The 21,369-nt window shown below is 39.7% G+C and overlaps 1 protein-coding gene across 5 annotated transcripts in view; it reads left to right on the top strand.

The window, feature by feature from the left end:
- The window catches only part of gbf1 (golgi brefeldin A resistant guanine nucleotide exchange factor 1), a 219,916-nt gene that overhangs the window by 178,093 nt on the left and 20,454 nt on the right, over positions 1–21,369 (top strand). For 3 of the 5 annotated variants that reach the window (XM_041269438.1, XM_041269439.1, XM_041269436.1), the window contains 16 exons: positions 3,387–3,623; positions 3,976–4,069; positions 4,949–5,125; positions 5,652–5,716; positions 6,234–6,357; positions 8,896–8,967; positions 9,543–9,637; positions 10,220–10,373; positions 11,218–11,440; positions 12,147–12,307; positions 12,903–13,125; positions 14,089–14,297; positions 15,232–15,382; positions 18,843–18,973; positions 19,817–19,918; positions 20,511–20,624. In XM_041269438.1, coding sequence (XP_041125372.1) covers positions 3,387–3,623; positions 3,976–4,069; positions 4,949–5,125; positions 5,652–5,716; positions 6,234–6,357; positions 8,896–8,967; positions 9,543–9,637; positions 10,220–10,373; positions 11,218–11,440; positions 12,147–12,307; positions 12,903–13,125; positions 14,089–14,297; positions 15,232–15,382; positions 18,843–18,973; positions 19,817–19,918; positions 20,511–20,624 — 2,332 coding nt within the window. The remainder of the gene's footprint in view (positions 1–3,386; positions 3,624–3,975; positions 4,070–4,948; positions 5,126–5,651; positions 5,717–6,233; positions 6,358–8,895; positions 8,968–9,542; positions 9,638–10,219; positions 10,374–11,217; positions 11,441–12,146; positions 12,308–12,902; positions 13,126–14,088; positions 14,298–15,231; positions 15,383–18,842; positions 18,974–19,816; positions 19,919–20,510; positions 20,625–21,369) is intronic. The other 2 variants (XM_041269440.1, XM_041269437.1) reach the window with 1 other exon arrangement.

Here is a 21,369-nt window from a genome sequence, read left to right as displayed (position 1 = left end):
TGCCTCAGGTTTGTGAGGCTGTTATTAAGGAATAGGGTGGCTATTTTGAGGAATCCAAGATTGAGACAATTTCAATTTTGTTGAACATTACTTTGATATGCCTTATGTTTTGTTTTGTATCTGGTAACATGTGTTTTCATTTTCAAGTATTTACAGAAACATATACGACGTAAAACATTGTCAATTATGAAAAAAAACATAGTTTCCAGCAAGTGTACTCAAACTTTTGACTGGTACTGTGTGTGTGTGTGTGTGTGTGTGTGTATATATATATATATATATATATATATATATATATATATATATATATATATATATATATACACACACACACACACACACACACACACACACACACTAACTCTGTTAGTGCAATGAAGGAGCTTTATTTCAGCGTTGCTATCAGCAAGGCAAGATCAACAGTAAGAAACATTGCAATACAAGATTGGCTGAAAAAGAACTGGTATTTGCTAAGGAAACTGATTAAATACTGTGATAAAGCATTCTCTTTCACTCAACTTAAATATACCACTATTGCTTTAAATTGCACGCTATACAGAGTAGTGTGCAAAATATGAGACCAACCTAATAAAAAGTAACTTTGGAAACTATAAACAAACTGGAATGTAAGCAAAGTCTGCATTCTAAAGAAGTTGAGTGCACAGATAAGTGAACTATAAGAATGCAGAAAACATCCATATATAATCAGCAATAGTTAAAATATTGTCTTTCCACGATTATCCTTTCTATGTCATTTATATTTTGATATTCTCTTGTTGCATACTGTAATGGTTAACTTGACTATTATTATTATTATTATTTATTTAGCTGCTGCCTTTATCCAAGACGACACCTCTATTGATTTATTATTATTTATTTCTCAAATAATTCACAATATTTAAATACATAGGCTATAATATTTATAATGTTAGATTTATACAACGCACTGGGAATTACTGATAAGGCTTAGGCTATTTGAACAGGAATGGGGAAAAAAGCAAAACAATATTTATACTGAATAGAGAGCAAGTAGCTGAAACTGGTTCTGAACAACATACATCTGTATTGTAACAGTAAAACAAACAGTGAAAGAGAAAAAACACTGGTTTAATAATTCAAATTGAGAGCCCTGTCCCGACCTTACAAAAGGCTCCAGTTCTGCTTGGTGTGAAAGGTGTCTTGTCTTTCATAATAATAAATCAAAAGCAATATTTATAGCAATTTGTGAATTTAGTGAAGGCAATAGACCCGTCTCTTTTTGGACACCAGTGTGTAATATGCAGAATTAAACAGATTCCCACATCAAACCAGTATTACAAAGACACAATGTAAAAAAAAAAAAAAAAAAAAAAAAAACTCTGTATTATGGTATTAATGAACAGTAAGTATCATTCTGAAATTCACGCAAACAGGGAGTGGTAAATTAAAATGTTGTTATTTTGGATATACAGTGCGATGAAAAAGTATTTGCCTCCTGTCTGATTTTCTGCATTTTTGCACTTTTTTCACATTGAATTTGGTCAGATGTTTTTGTGGGTTGTAATAGTATATAGAGGGAGTCTGAGAGAAAAAATGACACCAAAGTTTGATGCTTCTTTCATTTGTTTGGTGTGCAAGGTAATCAAACATGCAATCTTCAGGTGTGAAAAAGTTATTGCCCCCCTAATTAAATCAGCCCAATTAAAGGAATAATTAGTGTCAGCTGTTTGAATACTTTGGTTAACAATCACGCCTGATTTGGGCTAGCCCTGCCCAATATAAATCTGACTAACTTTGGCCCTTACCATCAGAGTGAAGTTGTCAGCACACAGGTTCTAGAGGCACATCATGCCATGATTAAAAAAAAATTCCTGAAGACCTCCAGGGGAAAAAGTTGTTGATGCCTATTAGTCTGGAAAGGGTTACAAAGCCATTTCTAAGGCTCTGGGGCTCCACCAAACCAAAGTCAGAGCCATATTGTCCAAATGGAGAAAGTTTGGGACAGTAGTGAATCTTTCCAGGAGTGGCCGTCCTGCCAAAATCTCTCCAAGAGCAAGGCGTAAAATCGTCCAGGAAGTCACAAAGAACCCTAGAACAACATCCAGGTCAATGTTCATGACTCCACCACCAGAAAGACACTGGGCAAAAATGGGATTCATGGCAGAGTAGCAAGGCGGAAACCACTGCTCACTAAGAAGAACATGAATGCTCATCTCAAGTTTGCCAAAAAGCACCTGGATGATCCTCAAGAGTTCTGGAACAATGTTCTATGGACAGATGAGTCAAAAGTGGAACTTTCTGGCGAACATGGGCCCCGTTATGTCTGGCAAAACCAAACACTGCATTCCACACTAAGAACCTCATACCAACGGTCAAGCATGGTGGTGGTAGTGTCATGATTTGGGGATGCTTTGCTGCATCAGGACCTGGATGACTTGCCATCATTGAAGGAAACATGAATTCTGTTCTCTATCAATTCTACAGGAGAGTGTCAGGCCATCCGTCCGTGAGCTGAAGCTGAAGTGCATTTGGGTCATGCAGCATGACAATGATCCAAAACACACAAGCAAGTCTACATCAGAATGGTTGAAGAACAAGAAATTTAAAGTTATGGAATGGCCTAGTCAAAGTCCAGACCTAAACTCTATTGAGAGGTTGTGGCAGGACCTGAAACAAGAAGTTTATGCTCGAAAACCCACAAATGTCACAGAGTTGAAGCAGTTCTGCATGAAGGAGTGGGCCAAAATTCCTCCATAGCGTTGTAAGAGACTGATCAATAACTACAGGAAGCGTTTGGTTGCAGTAATTGCTGCTAAAGGTGGCGTAACCAGTTATTGAGTCTAAGGGGTCGATTACTTTTTCACACGGGGGCATTGGGTGTTGCATAAATTTTATTTAATAAATAAATGAAATAAGTATCAACATTTTGTGTTATTTGTTCACTTAATGTCCCTTTTATCTAATATTGGATTTTGGTTGAAGATCTGATAACATTCAGTGTCAGAAATATGCAGAAATGCAGAAAATCAGACAGCGGGCAAAAACTTCTATTTAACGAGAGCGCAATAATGACGTGCACTGTTTTTGTCAAGATTTTTTTATATATTTAAAGTAAAAATAATGCATTTGTTTGTGTGTGTGTACCCCAATATATATATATATATATATATATATATATATATATATCTATATATATATATATATATATATATATATATATATATATATAATAATTTTTTTTTTTTTTTTAAATTACTTCAATTAAAATAACTTTTCAAGAAAAGACAAACTTGAACAATGTCAATTTGAAAACCCTGTATATATATTTTTTATTATGACCTTGTTGGACCTGGTTTGTATTCGAGCCATGTTGGGTGGTGTTCAGGTACTGTGTCTGCTATCTGCAGGACTGACGAGATTGTGATGCCAGAGGAACAGACCGGCCTGGTGAAGGAAAATTACATGTGGAGTGTGCTGCTGCACCGTGGAGCCAACTCCGAGGGGGACTTCCTCCACCTGCCGACAGGCAGTTATGACCATGACCTGTTCACTATGACCTGGGGCCCCACCATTGCTGCGCTCTCCTATGTCTTTGACAAGAGCATGGACGAGACCATCATCCAGAAAGCAATCTCTGGGTTCAGGTGGGGGAAACTGTGCTCTGGAACACAGACTTTGTGAAAACGGTGTGTGTATCTGTTGCTGTTGTGTGTGTCTATGTGTGGGGGTGACTGCTCTGTGTATCTGTGTGTTTTTATATTCCGAAATAACGTTTAAATTACAATGTTATAATTTTTATTAGGTACTTTTGTATTACCTATTTCACCTTCATGGGTTAACATTTTAACTTAGTTAGCTAATTATGTTAAAATTAACTTGAAGGTGGGCCATTGCAATGAAGTGTCTACATTTAAAGCACAGTATGCCTTTCATGTGATCGATACACGCTATCCTTTCAAGTTAATGAAATGATTTCTCACTGTTCCCTCGATTTAGGAAATGTGCGATGATCTCTGCCCACTACGGAATGAGTGATGTGTTTGACAATTTAATAATTTCCCTCTGCAAGTTTACAACACTCAGCAGTGAGGTGAGTTCTGACACACAGCTGGGCTGAGCTGGGGGCTTCATCAAGCAGTCGTTTACTTCATGTGTCAGTATCTGGAGGTGCATCAGATGTAACCTCTCAGGTATGGTGGTGAGGTTAGGTGCAGTAGCTCGGTATCTTCGTGGTTTAATGATGCTCTGAGGAGAGATTTCCCTTTGAAAGCCCTGTGGATTGTTAGTCTATGCAGAGCCTGCTCTGCTTTTATAGTGTGAGCAGCAGCAGAGTGTGTGTGTGTTTGGGCAGGTTTATAGTGCTTGCTGGGTCAAAAAAGTCCACAAGTCTGACAAAACCTACCTTATGAGAACACAGGCAAAATCCTTGTAGTGTTTAAATAGATGTTAAACAGTCAATACTTTTTTTAAAAAACAAACTAAAAATGCCCAAATATTTAGTTTTTTGTTGACTTTCACCCTGTGTGGAGTTTTGTTTGACTGGAGTTAGGAATAGTAAATCAAAATATAGTGAGACTCAATGCAAAATCTTTAAACCAACGTATGTGTGAGTGAATGTGGAAAGAATGGTTAGGAGATTGTTTGCAAAATAAACCTTTTATTAAGAACTGTGACCTTTCAAAAGCCAAGTCACCAAATCTCCATATCTGCAAGCATATGCTTTAGAAGTAATGCATTCCACTGCAATGTACTGACAGGGAAGCCATGCTGACTAATACAGTGGTTAGTGTTGTGAACCTCAACCTTGTGGTTTAAAAAATCTTGACAAATGAATACATTTACAACATCAGATGCTGCCTTCAGTAATACAGTTCTTGGTTGCTGTGTCACAGTGGGGAAATGTGTGTATTTGTACATAGATAGTAGTAGCCATGAAATGGTGATTTCTAATGATGCAGTCTGTTCCCAGTCTGTTGAGACTCTGCCCACTGTCTTTGGAAGCAACGCCAAGGCTCAGGTTGCTGCCAAGGCCATGTTTAATTTGTCCCATCGCCATGGCGACATCTTGAGGGAAGGCTGGAAGAACATTATGGACTCCATGCTGCAGCTGTTCCGTGCTGAGCTGCTCCCTAAAGCCATGGTTGAGGTGAGTGAGACCTTACCCGGCATACTTCTTACACACCAGCAAAGCAGCAGCAAAGTTCCCCTGCGCTCCTGCAATTCTGCTCCTGGGTCAGCACCCTTCACTGCACTGTGATATCTCCAATTACCTCAACAGGGATACATGGTTTGTGAACCGGATAGCCACAGGTATAGTGCTATTCTGACTGGGCTCATCAGAATGCTCCCATGGGTTGTATAAACAGTGAATCAGCGGGGAGCTGGGAGTCCAGCGAGCCCTGTGGCTCAGCCCCTGTACCCATAGATTCTTTGTTAGTCAGCTATAGATGATCACTGCATTCGATTAGGACTATATGTGCAGTTACATGTCATAACACTACCTTTTTACACTAAACACTTTTGTTTGTAATACAGTGGCTTCCTGTGACCAGTTCAAATTTCAGAAAGTATTATACTGCCACTTACTCCATGTCTTTACTTATTACTACTTGTCAGTTCAGAGGAGAAAAATATTCAAGCAATTCTAATGAATAGTTTTGTATTCATTAAAGGTTGAGGACTTTGTGGAACCCAATGGAAAAATCTCACTGCAGCGTGAAGAAACTCCTTCAAATCGGTAAGGAGGATTTCGGAGTCTAGCTGGTATACGTCATGTGCACATTATATTGGTGTACTGTATGTGGATGATGTGCAAATGATGTGGTACAACGACATTGAATAAGATGACAGTTCTTTGTTATTATTTAGAAGCATGGTATTGCAGTGTACAAAAATCGTGTTCCCTGTGTACATGAATCACATGACTCTTAAATGTTGCGTTTGTGGTGCTGTAAATAGTAACAAAACAAATATAGATAATTTTGTACATGCATTAGGAAAATACCATTGAAATATCTTTAAATTATTTGTTATTTTAACAATCTTGTATTTATTTTTATGTAAATTGTCTCAAGTCGTAATGTAATGTGCATAGTGCACTGTTAATGTAGCCCCCTATCTCTCCACACAGGCAAGTCTGCAGTGTTGTGTTTTGTAGTGCAGTGTTAATGTAACCCACTGTCTCTCCACACAGATGAGTCTGCAGTGTTGTTTTGTAGTGCACTGTTAATGTAGCCCCTTGTCTGTCCACACAGAGGCGAGTCTGCAGTATTGAGTTTTGTGAGCTGGCTCACTCTGAGTGGTACTGAGCAGTCTGGACAGAGGGGCCCATCCACTGAGAACCAGGAGGCTAAACAAGCAGCTGTCGACTGTATAAAGGTACACAGCCTCACCTCTTTATAACCTCACAACTTGGGCTCCGAATGACAGCATGTCAAGGATTAGGGGGAGCAGCCCCACCCCTTCAACTTCTTCACTGTCAGTAACCAACTATTAGCTTCCCATAATGACAAAGACATTGCCAAATGACCTAGGAAGTACAGCATATAACCTGAAGTAAAGTCATGAAAACTAACTTTCTTTAACAGGGTTTGTGTCAAGTAAAGTGAAAATACCTATTACTGTTTGTCTACAATGGTTTCTTTATGAGATATGTACTAGCAGGTTTCTTAACCCTTTCAGGACCGAGCACTTTTTTGTGGGATGCTCCCCCAGGACCAGCTGTTTTTTGGCTGTAGTTGACTTTCTTATAAAGATTCACTAAAAATCAATTTTTTACAGTAGCACTATTGAATTGGTGTCCTTTTTTTCAGAACACTCTGGGGAACATTATGAAGTTCTTCAGAAACCATACAAACTTTAACACAATATTTGTTTTATTTTATTTATTTATTTTTAAGTTTAAGTATGTATTATGTATTCTGCTTAGAGACACATGTATAAAAACATATGAAAAATATTGATGATTGGGCTGAGTGATTGCAATGACATAATACACATTTATTCTAAGGGTCTTTATATCATTGGTTCCAAAATGAAAAACTTGGGGGTCATTTTTGACCCTAGTCTAACTTTTAAGCCGCAGGTTCAGAATATTACCAAGTTGTCTTTTTTCGGAACATTGCTTGACTGTGCCCTGCCTTGTCAATGTCTGCTGCAGAAAAAACTTATACATGCTTTTGTTTCTTCCAGACTTGATTATTGCAGATCCCTACTTACTAGGGTGTCAAAGAATACTGTCCAAAAACTCCAGCATGTCAAAATTCAGCTGCTAGGGTGTTAACCAGGTCTCGCTCCAGTGAACATATAACCCCTGTATTCAGATCTTTACACTGGTTGCCGGTTAAATTCCGTATTGATTATAAAATGTTATTGTTGACTTTTAAGGCTAATAAGGTAATTTCTTCCCCTTACATCTCCTGACCTCCTGTCAAATTACACTCCAGGTCACGCTCTACAGTCCACCAATGCTGGTCTTTTAACTGTTCCCTTAACCAAGCTGTGAACAGGGATAGGGCTTTCTCATCCTATGCACCTCAGGCTGTGCACCTCAGTCCTCCCCTATGCAATGAAATGTGTTTCAAGCCTGTACTGCAGTGATCGGCACATGGCGGCCCGTGGGCCAAGTCCAGCCCACCAACAGGTGTCGTCTCGCCTGCGGATGACTCCTGGCAGGGCTGTATCAAGGGCTGAGCAAAAGCAGAAATTCATTTTAGTATTAATGCAATGGGGCTGTCATGGAGTATTCTCCGTGTGATCTTCATATATTTCTTGTGAGTAAGAGAAAATTAAGTGTTTTGCAATATCAGTTCCAAAGCACAGTACTTTTTCAGTGTTCAGATTTTGTTATGATATATTTATGTCTCGCTATGGTACTGGAATCCTCATAATGCAGAATAACATAAAACACAATTCAAAAGTAGCATATGTTTTTTTTTTTTTTTTTTTTTTCTAATGCTTCATTGTGTTATGACAAATTAAATGAGAAATGGCACTTTCCTACATAGACAGGAACGCAGAATAACATCAGACAAAATTCAAAAGTAGCATACATTGTTATTTTAAAAGCTTCATTGTGTTATGACAAATTTAATGAAAAAAATGGCACTTTTGTTCTGTGATCAGCTTTAGAACACCAGGTGTGATAGATTCTTGTGTCAGCCTGTTTCGAGCATCTGTTTTTAATATTGAATTCTTTGTGGAATAAGCCGCTTCACATGTGTAAATAGATCCAAACATGGAGAGCGCAGATAGAGCCAGCGGTAGTTGTCTGGACATATACAGGCGGACCAGAATGATTCCAGATTTGCTTTGATGAATTCAGTTTTCAGCAATGACGATGCTTGCTTGCAAATATACTACTAGTTTTAGTTGCTGCTTTGTCGATTTGCAGGAAGCACTTGCTTTGCATGGGATGAGAAATCCTGTTGATTGAAAACGGATCATGGACAAAAACGATTTACGTACCTGGGAATGCTGAAGTTGTCAAAGCGATCACTGAAATTGTCTTTTAGTTGTACAGTAGTCTGTCATCGTTGGGAGTCATTTTACAACATATCAGAATGTTAAACTAAACTAATTTGTCTCAATATCTACAACACAGATGCTATACTGTATTATTGTACTAATTTATTTGGCGGTTACAAAGACATACTATCACAATTGTTACTTCTCTTTTCCTTTCTGGTTTGTTTTCAACTGGCTTGACGAGCTGGAGGGGGGTGTTGGGGGGGGTGGATTGCAAGTGGTACGATCTGCAGCTACCCACGGGTAATTTGGCCCGCTGTCGAATTTAATTGCTGACCACTGCTGTACTGCAAAGTAGGGGTGGCCTTGTAAGTCATCAAAACGAAGTGCTTTTTTAAAATTTGGTCCTTAAAGGGTAGCAAAGTAGTTGACATGTTTTAATTTTTTCAGCAATGTGATCCTGAGAAGCTGATAACAGAGAGTAAATTCCTTCAGCTGGAATCACTACAGGAACTAATGAAGGTGAGTAACAGCCCCATGGCGTAAATGAAGCTGGGCTGCACTAATGTAGAAAAAGACAGTGGCATTGGCTGCTTACCAGGACCGCCCTCCACATTCAGGAGCATGATGGTTACCTTGATTATTACCTGCTACTCAGCAGGGTTACACTTATCACAAACTTCCTTCCAATGGTGATTTGAATCACAGCTATCCACACAATGAATCTTAAAGGCACTCTGTGACAGGTCCAGTGCAATTGGATGTATTACAGTGCAAACACAGGCTCTTGTTTGGGCATATTATTTATCCAGTATAGGGGGAGTAATAAGGCGAGAATAGTAGTTACCTTAAATACGCAATCAAATTTATGAAATAGGTGGTAATGTGCAAAACATTTATTATGATCTTATTGCAATTGCAATATTTTTGGAACATTTTGAGATACTCTGTGTTGAAGTGATTTGACCTCTTCACTTCTGTTTGCCCACTAGCTAGATCAAGCAAACTGAGCAAAGCCAGGGCCATCTAGCCAGGCACACGAACATTTCAGCTAGGGCTTCACTGTCCTTTGCTGCTGACTGCTGTGTTTTGAATAGGCACTGATCTCTGTGACCCCGGATGAGGAAACCTACGATGAGGAAGATGCCGCTTTCTGCCTGGAGATGCTGCTCCGGATTGTGCTGGAGAATAGGTGAGCTGGAGTGGAGAGCTTTTCTAAACGACCACACCACTAAGCCTTAGTGTTTCAGAATTGATATCTGATTATTGCCAACCTTTATACCTTGAGGTTTAAACTTAGACCTGAAATTTGTCCTTCTAATAGGTAGTAATGAGATTAATTGACAGACTTCAAGATGAATTTCTTAGTGGACAGGGAACCCACAGTTTAGCTACCTCAGCTTTAACACCTGGTTTCACAGACCCTGGTTGCCACTAATATTGGACAATGTAGTGTTACCTCAGGTTAGGTTGTCAAAGTAAAGCTAATCAGGGTTTGTGAAACCTTGCATTTTCATTCCAAAGTTTCTGCTTTTTTGTAACTGTTACCAATTAATCCTACATTTAAAGCACATTCCCGAGTCCTTCAACTAAGCTTAACTTATATAGTTTAAGTTGTATGTATTTTCCTTACAACAAATAAGCAAGTAAATCCATAAACAAGTCTGCCTGAAAGAGAATGAGAAATTGAGTCTTGTCCATTGCACAGAGCATGAGAAATCTATGAAAGAAAAAAAATAAAAGAAACAATGGTGTTTTGCTGCTCGTTCGGTAGGGACCGTGTTTCCTGTGTGTGGCAGACAGTCCGGGATCACCTGTGTCACCTCTGTGTCCACGCCACCGAGAACTGCTTCCTTGTGGAGCGGGCTGTGGTGGGGCTGCTGAGGCTGGCAATACGCCTACTGCGAAGGGAAGACATCAGCTCACAGGTACCCAAGCAAAACACATTTAACAGAGCTATGGTATACATGGCAATGCAGCTGGTAATCCATGTATATTGGAAATGCCTAGAGATATGTCGTTAGTGTCGCAACAGTTTTTTAAGCCACTCCCAGGAAAGCATTTTTGGTCATGCTTTATTTTAAGCGCTGTCTATAAACTATTAACAGACAGCTAATGAACATGTTAATATACATGATTTATTTTTCTGTTAATTGTTAGTTAATATACAATAGCTAAAACTACAAACCTCAGAGCCATATAGATTATCAATTTGCAGTCGATCATATATTTGAAATGGGTTAGAATTGTTACTGTAGTAATGTTGAGCAAATTAAATCAGTTTTTATGAGCGGGTGTGTTCACGTCTTAGCTCGTCTGAATTTGTGGTTATAGAGCTTTCATCCTCATCTCACCGATGGGGAACAGACTCTGTAATGGCAGTGCATCACATAACACTGTCCCTTACATTAGTTTAAAAAGATTTTAATGAAAACCCTTAGCTCAAAATGAACAACGTTTGTTAGCAGTTAATAAACTAAAAAAAGTGGCCCGTAAAATAAAGCATGACTGCGTTTTTCAACAAACTTTATTAATTGAAATGTTATTAAAAAAAAAAAAAAAAAAAAAAGTTAATAAATTGGTGAGCTTAGAAACTGAGAGCTATCTTTTAATGGTAGAGGCACAGCTCAGCCATGCCAAGCCCTGGTTTCACTTTTGGCTGCATATCGTGTCCCCTTATCACTGATAACAGTTCTTGAGAAGCAGGTAGGTTGTGAATTGGGTGTGGGGGTGGCAGAGCTCACTAAATGTGTGCTCGTTGTTTGTCTGCAGGTCCTCCTCTCCCTCAGGCTGCTGCTCATGATGAAGCCGAATGTCCTGTCCCGAGTGAGCAGGGATGTTTCTTACGGGCTTCATGAACTCCTGAAGACCAACGCGGCCAACATCCACTCCAGTGATGACTGGTACACCCTCTTCTCCCTGCTGGAGTGCATTGGGGCCGGAGTGAAAGCCCCACCCTCCCTGCAAGCCACCGCAGGGCCAGATAATGACACAGGTAATCGGCAGTCTGTAGGAAACCTGACACCCAGCAGTGCGATAAGCAGCTGCTTCAAGGAAAACAATACAACCAGGGAGCAAGACATTAGGAGAATTGGAAAGCACACCTGCTGCTCATTTTAACAAAAACAGCAAGTCAGAAATTACTTTTGAAAATCAATAGAAAGGAGTGCTAGAGGCTGATGTGATTTGTTTTGCCTACCTAGGGTCCTACTGTTAAGTAAGAACAGCAGCCTACAGATTGGGGGTTTTATAGGATTGCTGTTAAATTAAAGCAGGGTCCTGTTCATTTATGGTGTCAATGGCCCCTTTACAAACTAATAGAAAAAAAGACTGTGGGCATTGGATCTGCATTGTCTTCTCACTCGCTAGAACTCGATCTATCCATGGCTGCCTAGAGAGATCTGGACCTCAGTCTTGGAGAGTAGGCCTTGTTATTCTGGTAAAGCTAATTAATGATCATAAAGAGGTGAGCAAGCTAACAGCATTCCTGCTTGTTATTCCTGCTCTCTGATCAAATAGAGTTGACTTAGCTCAGAAAATAAAGACAATCAACTTCACCTGGTTCCTGATAGGCTGGGCAAACTTTTACTTGAGTTAGTTACAGACAGGTGTATAAGCTAAGTAAAGAACACTGGAGTTCGTGGCACATTTGAATGATCTAATGATTGGCATTGTACTTGTCTTGCCTTGCCTTGTTCCAGGTGCTCAGTCAGACAGTGAGCTCTCCTCCTCCCACCCCAGTGATGTCTGCCTGGACCGGGGATACACCTCGGACTCTGAGATCTACGCGGAGCACGGGAAGCAGTCCAGGATTCACCGCTCCGTCACTGATGTGGATGTGGCTAGCAGTGGCTGGTTAGTGGTAAGGGAGTTGTTCTGTCTAAACACACAGACATGTGGTTGCTCATGGTCATTGGTGGTTATTTATATATTTAAAAAGGACTTGAAGTGAGGTCAAATGTAATATGATAAAGTTTATGTTGTAAGAAAGACGTTCAGAATGGTTTCATCTCTGTGTGTGTATGTACTTTGCCAAACTCACACTTGTTATCTATTTTTTAATTCTTTTAAACCAAAGTACAATTCAGGAACTCTTACAGCTGCTTTCACAGACCTCTGTTTAGCACTAATCTTGTACTACCTAATGTTACCTTTTGAGAAGCAAGGTGATCAAAGATTAGCACAAACCGGGGACTGTGAAATAGGTTTAAACTGTGAAAACTAGTAATAGTCAACACAGGCACAATCAAGTTCATAAATGAACCGCCTGAGTGGTTTAGTAAGTTTTATTTTACTTTCATAAAAAATTCTGCAAATGTGATTTTGGTGTTAGGAAATGAATAAAAACAGCCCAATGTCTCACCTTTGCTGTTTAAGCTCCAATAGATTTGTGCAGGTGTGCTTGTGTTAATGCTTTTAATGACCTGCTTTCACATGGTGCCCTTGACTGTGTGCAGGTTGGGAGGGATGATCTCGACTGCAGCAAGTCCGGCACTGCTCCCGTTAACCAGTACAGCCTGACTCTGGGGCAGGACCTGGGGCTGCATGACACCAAGTCCCTCATCAAGTGCGTTGAGTCCCTATCCTTCATCGTGAGGGACGCTGCACACGTCACACCTGAGAACTTCCAGCTGTGTGTCAAAACCATCCGTGTCTTTGTAGAAGCCAGCCTCAATGGAGGTGAGAACCAGCTGCTTCATTCAATCAACCAGGGGTTTCAAACTGTATCCTTGGGAGCGTGCGAAGAAGAAAAAAAAAAGATTGTGCACATCTTAACCTGTACATATTAACTTAAAGCAAATCTTACTGCTGACACCTACTGAGAAGTCACTGTTTTTAGATGGCTGTGCATCCGACTGGTGTCTTTTAAGCTTGCATATTATTGGACGAAGTCCGCTGCCATCTGGTGATTTTACATTGTTTATGGGCGAACTATGTGGTGTGCACATTAGTAAGCGTTGGACACAATGTGTAAACCATTATTTGCACTTTGCTCTAATTATGATGGATCATTGTCTTGTTTGTGCAAAAGAAAATTCACAACAGCGAAGACATACAGTGAAGGCAGTGTGCATATTGGATTATTTGTTATTTTTTTTACAGTATATGTACATATGTGGGAGATGGGGGCGTCAAGTACACAGACAAGAGGAAGGGGTGTGCGGTCCACTGCACTTAAATCATAGCTTGCTGGACCTGTCTGCCCAATGCCAAGCCAGCTGTTAAAACAGTCATATTTCAGGTCAAGGAGATGTATTGGTGAAAGTGCAAAGCACTGAAATCATTGGACTGATGACGCTGATATATTATTGAGACTGCCACAGCCAGTTTATCCAAAAAAATGGCTTGTTTTATCATTTCCTAGTAACTAGCTCCCCCTAGTGTAAATTACATGTGTCTTCAATTTAGAGATTTGGTGTGGAATTTAACAATATTCTTTTGCTCCTGGTAATGTGATCCCAGTCAGTTCTGGAAAAAAGATATTGCTTGTTTAAACAAAACAATCTCAAATTTATATTTGCATTATTAAAATAAGTAATTGCACATTTGCAGGTATAAATATGAAACTTTTTTCAGCTTGTAGCCTTCAACATGACTTAATTCAATGGGGTAAAATGAACTATTGCCTTGGCTTTGATTCAGGCTATAAAGCCCATGAAAAGAGGTCCAAGAGCCACAAGTACGAGCCGAAATTGACGCGGTTCCGGCGGAAGCCGAGGGAGAAGGAAGGGGTGCCTGTTCGGAGAGCGAAGGTGTCGAGCCAGCGGCTATCCCGGTCACACAGTGACGATGAGGAGGATGAGGGCGTCCCCGCCAGCTACCACACGGTGTCATTACAGGTTAGTCAGGATGTAAGTATAGCAGGCCTTTCCCATCCTCCTTTCCTCTTTACATAGGGCAGGGCACAGTACAGGGGGTGGCATCTGGACTGCTGAACTCCCTAGTGTCCCCTGTATCAGTAGTTACACACAGGCCTTTTTAGTGGCTGTTTTTTTGTTTGTTTGTCTTTTGTTTGTTTTTTTTGTTTCAAGAAACCCAAAGTGTAACCCAATGTAGCATCACAGGCTAATTTTGTGACTAATAGTAACAGAAATCATATAGTGATGCCAGTTATAAAGCACTGTACCTAGTTAGAAGAGTCACTCACTAAAAAAATAATTTAAATTATATAAATATTAAACCAATGGGTTCTGTATTCCTTTTAATAAAACAGTATACTTTGGATGTTTACAACATTAAGAACAGTGATCAGTCATTAATAGTGAAATGTTCATCCATAACTATAAACACATTATATCTGAGAAAGCCATTTAATCAACTAGGTAAGCATCTAAAACAACTGTGAGCGACGGATTTTAGTTCAGCTTGGTATCTTGTGGTATTCCCAGAACTTAAACATTATGTAATAAAACCAAGTTGAACAACTTAATGAAGCAATCTTTTCATGAATTTACTTTACGGTAAAAACAAACATTGAAATGAATCACTGCGGGAGGGATTCGTCCGACAACTTAAGCATAGAAGCAGAATGGGAAATAAAAGTTAGTTTACTAATGGTTACAACCTACTTTAGTGTCCTTTAGGATTTGATGGCAACCCTCCCCAGGTGCAGAGAGATCCCAAAAAAAGAGAGACTGACTTGACTAAGCTACTGTAAGCTTTGTGGCGCTTGGTTGTTTCTGTGTTGGTTTAGCGTGCTGCTATTGTTTCCATATTTGTTTTATATGCTGCTGTTGGCATGCATGTGTGTGTTCATGATGTTTTCCACTCTCCCTGTGTGTCTAGCTGCTCGATCTGATGCACACGTTGCACACACGTGCTGCCAGCATCTACAGCTCCTGGGCGGAGGAGCAGTGCCACCTAGAGGCAGCCAGCAGGAAGATCGCAGCTGACTCCAGAACACTGTGGTCAAACTGCTGGTGTCCTTTACTGCAAGGTACATTTCATATATCTACATAAGAACATTTATGAACAGGAGCAGGCCGATCGGCTCCTGTCAGCTTGTCCAGTTCCTAATAGCTGATTGATCTCAGAACTGCAACTTGAGGCTTACCCCTTCTCTGCTAAGGCCCTTGTGGTGCTCTGTCCTACAAGAATGTATGATTTTAAGAGTCAGCTGTTTTACATCAAAATTGCCATATGTTCCCTTTCAGATACCCCAGCAAACTATTTTTTTGTTGTTGTTTTTTTGTCACGCTGTGAAGTTTTCATTGGTGCCAAGGGTTTGTGGATTTTTGGTCATATGACCACAAAATACAGCTGCTATTATAAATAAAACGCTACTTTTTCATAAAATGTATTTTACCTACATCACATTTATCCCTTAAGCTGCTGGATTTGCCTATGTCTGTGTGCATCTTTTCATTGGTTTTGGTGGTTTTACATGCTCTAGACTGACACCAGACTACTTCTGACTTTTCCACTTCGAATTGTGCAGCCCATGGTGTATAACACCCAATTGTAAGTGTGCAATATGCCACCAAAGAATGAGATATCCTGGCAGAAGTATACATTTTTTTGAATCTGCACAAAATGAAGATTTTAGGATTAGCTAACATAACATCTCCCTTCAATGGTTTGTTACCCGTAATCCTTCAGGAGCCCAAGGTAATCTTGTTGCATGACATAAAAATAGGGATGCACCGAATCCAGGATTCGGTTTCAGAATCGGCCCGAATACCTGCTTTTTGAACAGGGTTTGGATTCGGCCGAATACTTAGGATTCGGTGAACTGGATCCTACATCCGCACATACATTTTAATACATCCCTCCGATGTGTGCAGTTCTTCTTTAAATTAAAGACATGAATCCGGTATTGAACTTAACTGTTGTACAGTATTTAGTAACAAGCTCTCAACTCCCTAAATTACTGGTGGCGCACGTACACACAGCTGCTGAATGCAAACATACCCCCATATGCAACAGCACATTCACATCACACTTTTCATGCACTAAATTTATGCAGTAAACCTGTAATATATGGTAACAGCAAACTGTTGTAGACTTTTGTGCTTTGTTGCCTTGTCTGTCAAACATGTTCTAGAGATTATTCTGAAAAAAAATAAATAAATCAGTGCACAGAAATATCTTTTTTTGGAACTTTACAACTGTCATATGTGCAAGACGTTGAATAATATATGCTTTAGTAAATTACATTTTACGGTATTACAATGTGCCAATACAAGTTGAACCATTTGGAAACTGTTGTGTTTTATTAAAATATTTCATAGCTTATTTGATGTGTTACACACACGATGCATTTAAATCAGAGTGGGTTTTATTTCGCAGGGAGATCATTCATGTCACTCATCACGGTAATTGTTTCCTCATAGCTCTATCTCAGATCAGGTGACACAGGTTGAAACGTCATTAAAGAAAATAGTGGGTTATGGCCAGTGGTGTAGTCCTAAATCTTAAAGTACCGGAACGCCAATTAAAATATAGATTTTTCTAACATAAATGATTGGAATTCACATTTTATTTGTACTTGAACTTGAGGGAACATTTATTTAGGTAATGCGTGCGTCTCGCAAGTGAAGTTGAGGCTACTCCCCCAGTGCTGAGTGCTGCTGTTCCAGCCAAATTTGGTTTTGAAAGCATGTAGTGAGTTAATGTTGTCTTTGGTGGTTTGGTTATTTTTTTGGCTATTTTTATTATGCTTGTTTTTTTTTTTCTATTATTTTCTATTATGTCTTCTCCAGTGCAGAACTTCAATCACCACGCTGTAGTATATCACGTCCTCCCCCCGTCTTTTTTCTGGAGCGCTGCATCCAATACATTTACGAATCACACTAACGCTCTATTTTTATTCGTCAACAATTAAGAACTGTTTTAGTACATTTTCTTAAAATGTATTTTTAAAGACTATTTGCAGAAAGTTTTGAACAATTTAATTGTACACCACATTCAGAATATTAGCTTTTATATATATATGTATTAGCTTTTTTACAGAGGCTCCCTTGAGAAAGATATGTACAACATATCGAAACGTTGGGCAGCTGGCTCTTTGAGCTAATATATATATATATATATATATATATATATATATATATAAACAAACAGTGGCTCTGGTTTTTTTAAATAAATGTGTAGCACTTATTTATGGTTTTGTAATATATATTAAATCTTAAATGCAAGCGCAGTCGTTCACTCCAATCCCTGGGTCTCTGACTGATGTACAAAACAGCTTTAATTTAAACCCGTACTGTGATGGCCACAATCGTAGAATGCACTTCTGCTGTCAGTTGTCGTCGTCAGCATTTTTACCAAAAAAAAAGAAAAGGTTGCTTAAGTAATACTGTAGTTTGTAATAGAATTACTAATGTTCTCTTCAGTGCATCACAAAGACGACTGAATCATACAATTGTGCACGAGATTTGACTACAAACATTTAACATATGCCCTATAGAAAAAAAAGTTGTTCTGGCTCGAGTACACCACTGGTTATGGCAATGAAGGTACTGTCCTTTTTTGTAAAGGTAAAGTAAACAGTTCTGTATTTTGACATTTCTGTTGTGGGGGGAGGGGGCTTGCAGTAAATTGTGTACGTTTCAAGCTGACATCTATTAACTAAAATGCTCAAAACTATAGATTGTGCGCGTCCTTTGTTAGTAGCTGCCAGTCGGTTTTTCATTCAACAGTTTCCTTCAGTTTTCTTGACAATTTTTGTAGATTCGGTATTCAGTTCAGTATTCAGCCGAATCTTTTGAGGTGGATTCGGATTTCGGCCAAATCCCCAAAACTTGGATTCGGTGCATCCCTACATAAAAACAACGGATTTTACTACCTTTGGTTACGTTGCCTCAGGTACTGGTTCAGCATGTGTCATGGTGGTTTGTTCTGGGGTTTATTTAGTCCTTCCATTACTCGTTTACAGTGTGGTACCTTTCAAAACACTCCTCCAAACAGAGGCCTGGCTGAGAGGGACAGCATGGACAGTAGTACCATGTATCTCTCCTTATGCCCTTGCAGGAACACACACAGCACTTTTTTTGTGGCTTGGCTTTTCTCCTGGACTGTGTCAGTGTTTGAATGAAATGCCGTTCGCTAAGCCTTGCCACTATATCTGATCTTTCCATGTCTGTATACCAAATACAAGACGAGATCACAGAAGTCCAAAAATACAGAAATGTGAGACAACTCTGGTGCCGTACTTGTGTACACTACATAGGCATTGTGCAAAGAAATCTGGACCATGTACATGGCAAGCTTCTTATACCATGCCATGGTCTTCCTTGCAGAATTGTATGTCATGAAAACATAAGGCTGAATTGATTCCGTTCTTTCAACATCTGGACATGTGTAATCTCTCCCCATGTAATTTACTTAGAGTATTCTCTGCTTGGGCTGGTTATGTCACAGATACCCCATGTGCTGGTCCTGTTGCCTCTCCCCAGGTATCGCATGGCTGTGTTGTGATGCCAGGCGGCAGGTGAGAATGCAGGCTCTGACCTACTTGCAGAGGGCGCTATTGGTTCACGATCTTCAAACACTGGATGCCCTGGAGTGGGAGTCCTGCTTCAACAAGGTAAGTTTGATGGGCGACGGACAATCCTTGTAGATGTTAAAAGTACTTAAAGACTTACGGAGGTTTATTGTGGAAAACTATTGCCCAAGATTTAGACAATTGGTCAGCAGTGGGTTATAATAATTTTCAATGTCAATTAAACCGCTTTCCACTAATAATTAAAAGACTGCAGTTCAGATGTTCTCCCCAGTGACTGTTATCAATTGCGTTGAAACTTGTCAATTCTTCAGCACACATTAATTACTATCAAAATGTAGGAACATGTGGTGGTACCTGTATCTCTCTCTATGTATGTATGTATGCATGCATGCATTTTAGAGAACTACTTCTCCGAATGGGATGACACTTGATGACAGACTCTAGGGACATAAGGAGACATCTGCCTCTTTGCTAAGTGGTTTTCTTGCAAAAACAATTAGAAATGTAGTTACTGTACAGTATCCCAATATACAGTATAAATACATCACTGAAAGTTTTTTCCATATATTTCCTTGACTTTATATGAAGGAAATACAGATGTATTGTGTCATTGCTTCTGATGGCATACATTTAAGCATATTTTGTTTAATAAAAAAAAGCAAATGTACTTGTTAAAAAATATAAAAAGAATAGTGCTAATTGTGTGGAATGAAGAACACTATTGTTTCCAAGAGTATCTGTCTCAGGCTTGTTAGAACTCCCTCATACGGGAAGACTTGGCTGAGGTGTGCAGGGACAGGTGTGCAAGGTAAAAGTTGCTTCTCAGGCTTGTTAGAACTCCCTCATACTGTAAGACTTGTCCGAGGTATGCAAGGTGAAAGTTATTTGAAATCCTGATTGTGAGTCTGTGCTGCTGTATTGCAGGTGCTGTTCCCGCTGCTGACCAAACTGTTGGAGAGCATCAGCCCTGCTGACGTGGGGGGCATGGAGGAGACCAGAATGAGAGCCTGCACATTGCTGTCAAAGGTGGGAAAAGCATGGGATTGCATACTCCTCACGCCACATGGGGCAGTTGTTCTGATTGGCTGTTCAGACCGATATCTATTGAAACAAAGTGGCGGCAAATTCATATAACATTGTCTCCCTGTAGATACACATGAACAATAGCAAATCCGCTTCTCAAAATGAAAATGCAAGCTGAACTGTTTACTGAGGCCAGAAAATAATATTTTTTTTCATTTGTGAGTGAACAACTGTGGGTAGTAGTAGCATAGCAGCCAGCAGCCAGCACCTTACAACTGCTCTTTGCTATACAAGTGGCACTGAAAGATCAAAGTTTCTTGTGGTACAGTGTGAGGACATTAAAGACAATGGACTGTCTGCAATTTCCCAGCTGACACTAAATTTAGCTGAAAGCAAGATAGTGACACCAAAAGGGAACTCAGTACTGGATCAAAATCATCTCTGAATGATTGCAAACACAGCAAGTACAACATAAACAGACTCACATTGTGAATGTCAGGTCGCAGGGTTTTTCATGACATTGTGCTGAAGCCCTCAAGTTTTTTCGTTGGGTGTGTTCATGACGTTGTGCTGAATACTGGTTTCCTGCCCTCAGGTTTTCCTCCAGCACCTGTCTCCCTTGTTATCTCTGCCCACCTTCGCTGCACTGTGGCTCACAATCCTGGACTTCATGGACAAGTACATGCATGCCGGCTCCAGCGACCTGCTGGTAGGTCAACTCGGTCATTCTTTAAGATTAGATCAGGATTTTAACTTAACGGTAATGAATACGATATTAGCCAACATGTCTCCTTGAGATTTGATTTGTGAGTCGAAAGCAATAGGCCCTGCCATCATACTGTGGAACTTAAATGGGAAAAGTAAGAGTAGCAGAGATCTGAGGCAAGGGGGTGTTTTCAGGGTTGAAAAGCAGCCACTGACTTCATGTGATTTATTTGCACTGTGCAGGACCTTATTTTTCCCCGTTAGTGCTTGAGCCCCGCAGCACTCACAGAAAGGCTGGTTTTCAAACAAACTGATTATCACTCACCAATACTGTATTGGAATAAGAAAAGTGTGTTTTTAAAAAAGTAATTTCAGCTTTCAGTCACTTAATGTGCTGATGATAATCTAAACAACACCAAGCTACAGACAGGGAGTCCCAAGCTTTAAACATGTTACTGTTTATAAATAAGAGCTCAACTTTTATGAATATTGTGTTAATCTTTTAATCAACATACTACAATAGTGTTCATTATGGTAATTGTATGTGTTAGTTTTAAAATGTTAAGTAAAACGTGACCTATTGTTTGACCTCATTAGTACCACCGGCCCCCTTTGCTAATGACATCTTCAGTCAGGGTCATAACCAAGTATAACTCTCCACATTTTTGTAAAATGATTTTACACTTCTAAAGATGCAATGCATTCCAGTAAATTCAAACGATAAACTTCACATCCCGCGCAGAGGGAGA

This window comes from Polyodon spathula, chromosome 13 (genome assembly GCF_017654505.1).
Source record: "Polyodon spathula isolate WHYD16114869_AA chromosome 13, ASM1765450v1, whole genome shotgun sequence".
Classification (NCBI taxonomy): Eukaryota; Metazoa; Chordata; class Actinopteri; order Acipenseriformes; family Polyodontidae; genus Polyodon; species Polyodon spathula.
The sequence above is the reverse complement of the archived record's forward strand: the minus strand, read 5'-3'. Positions and strand labels throughout refer to the sequence as shown.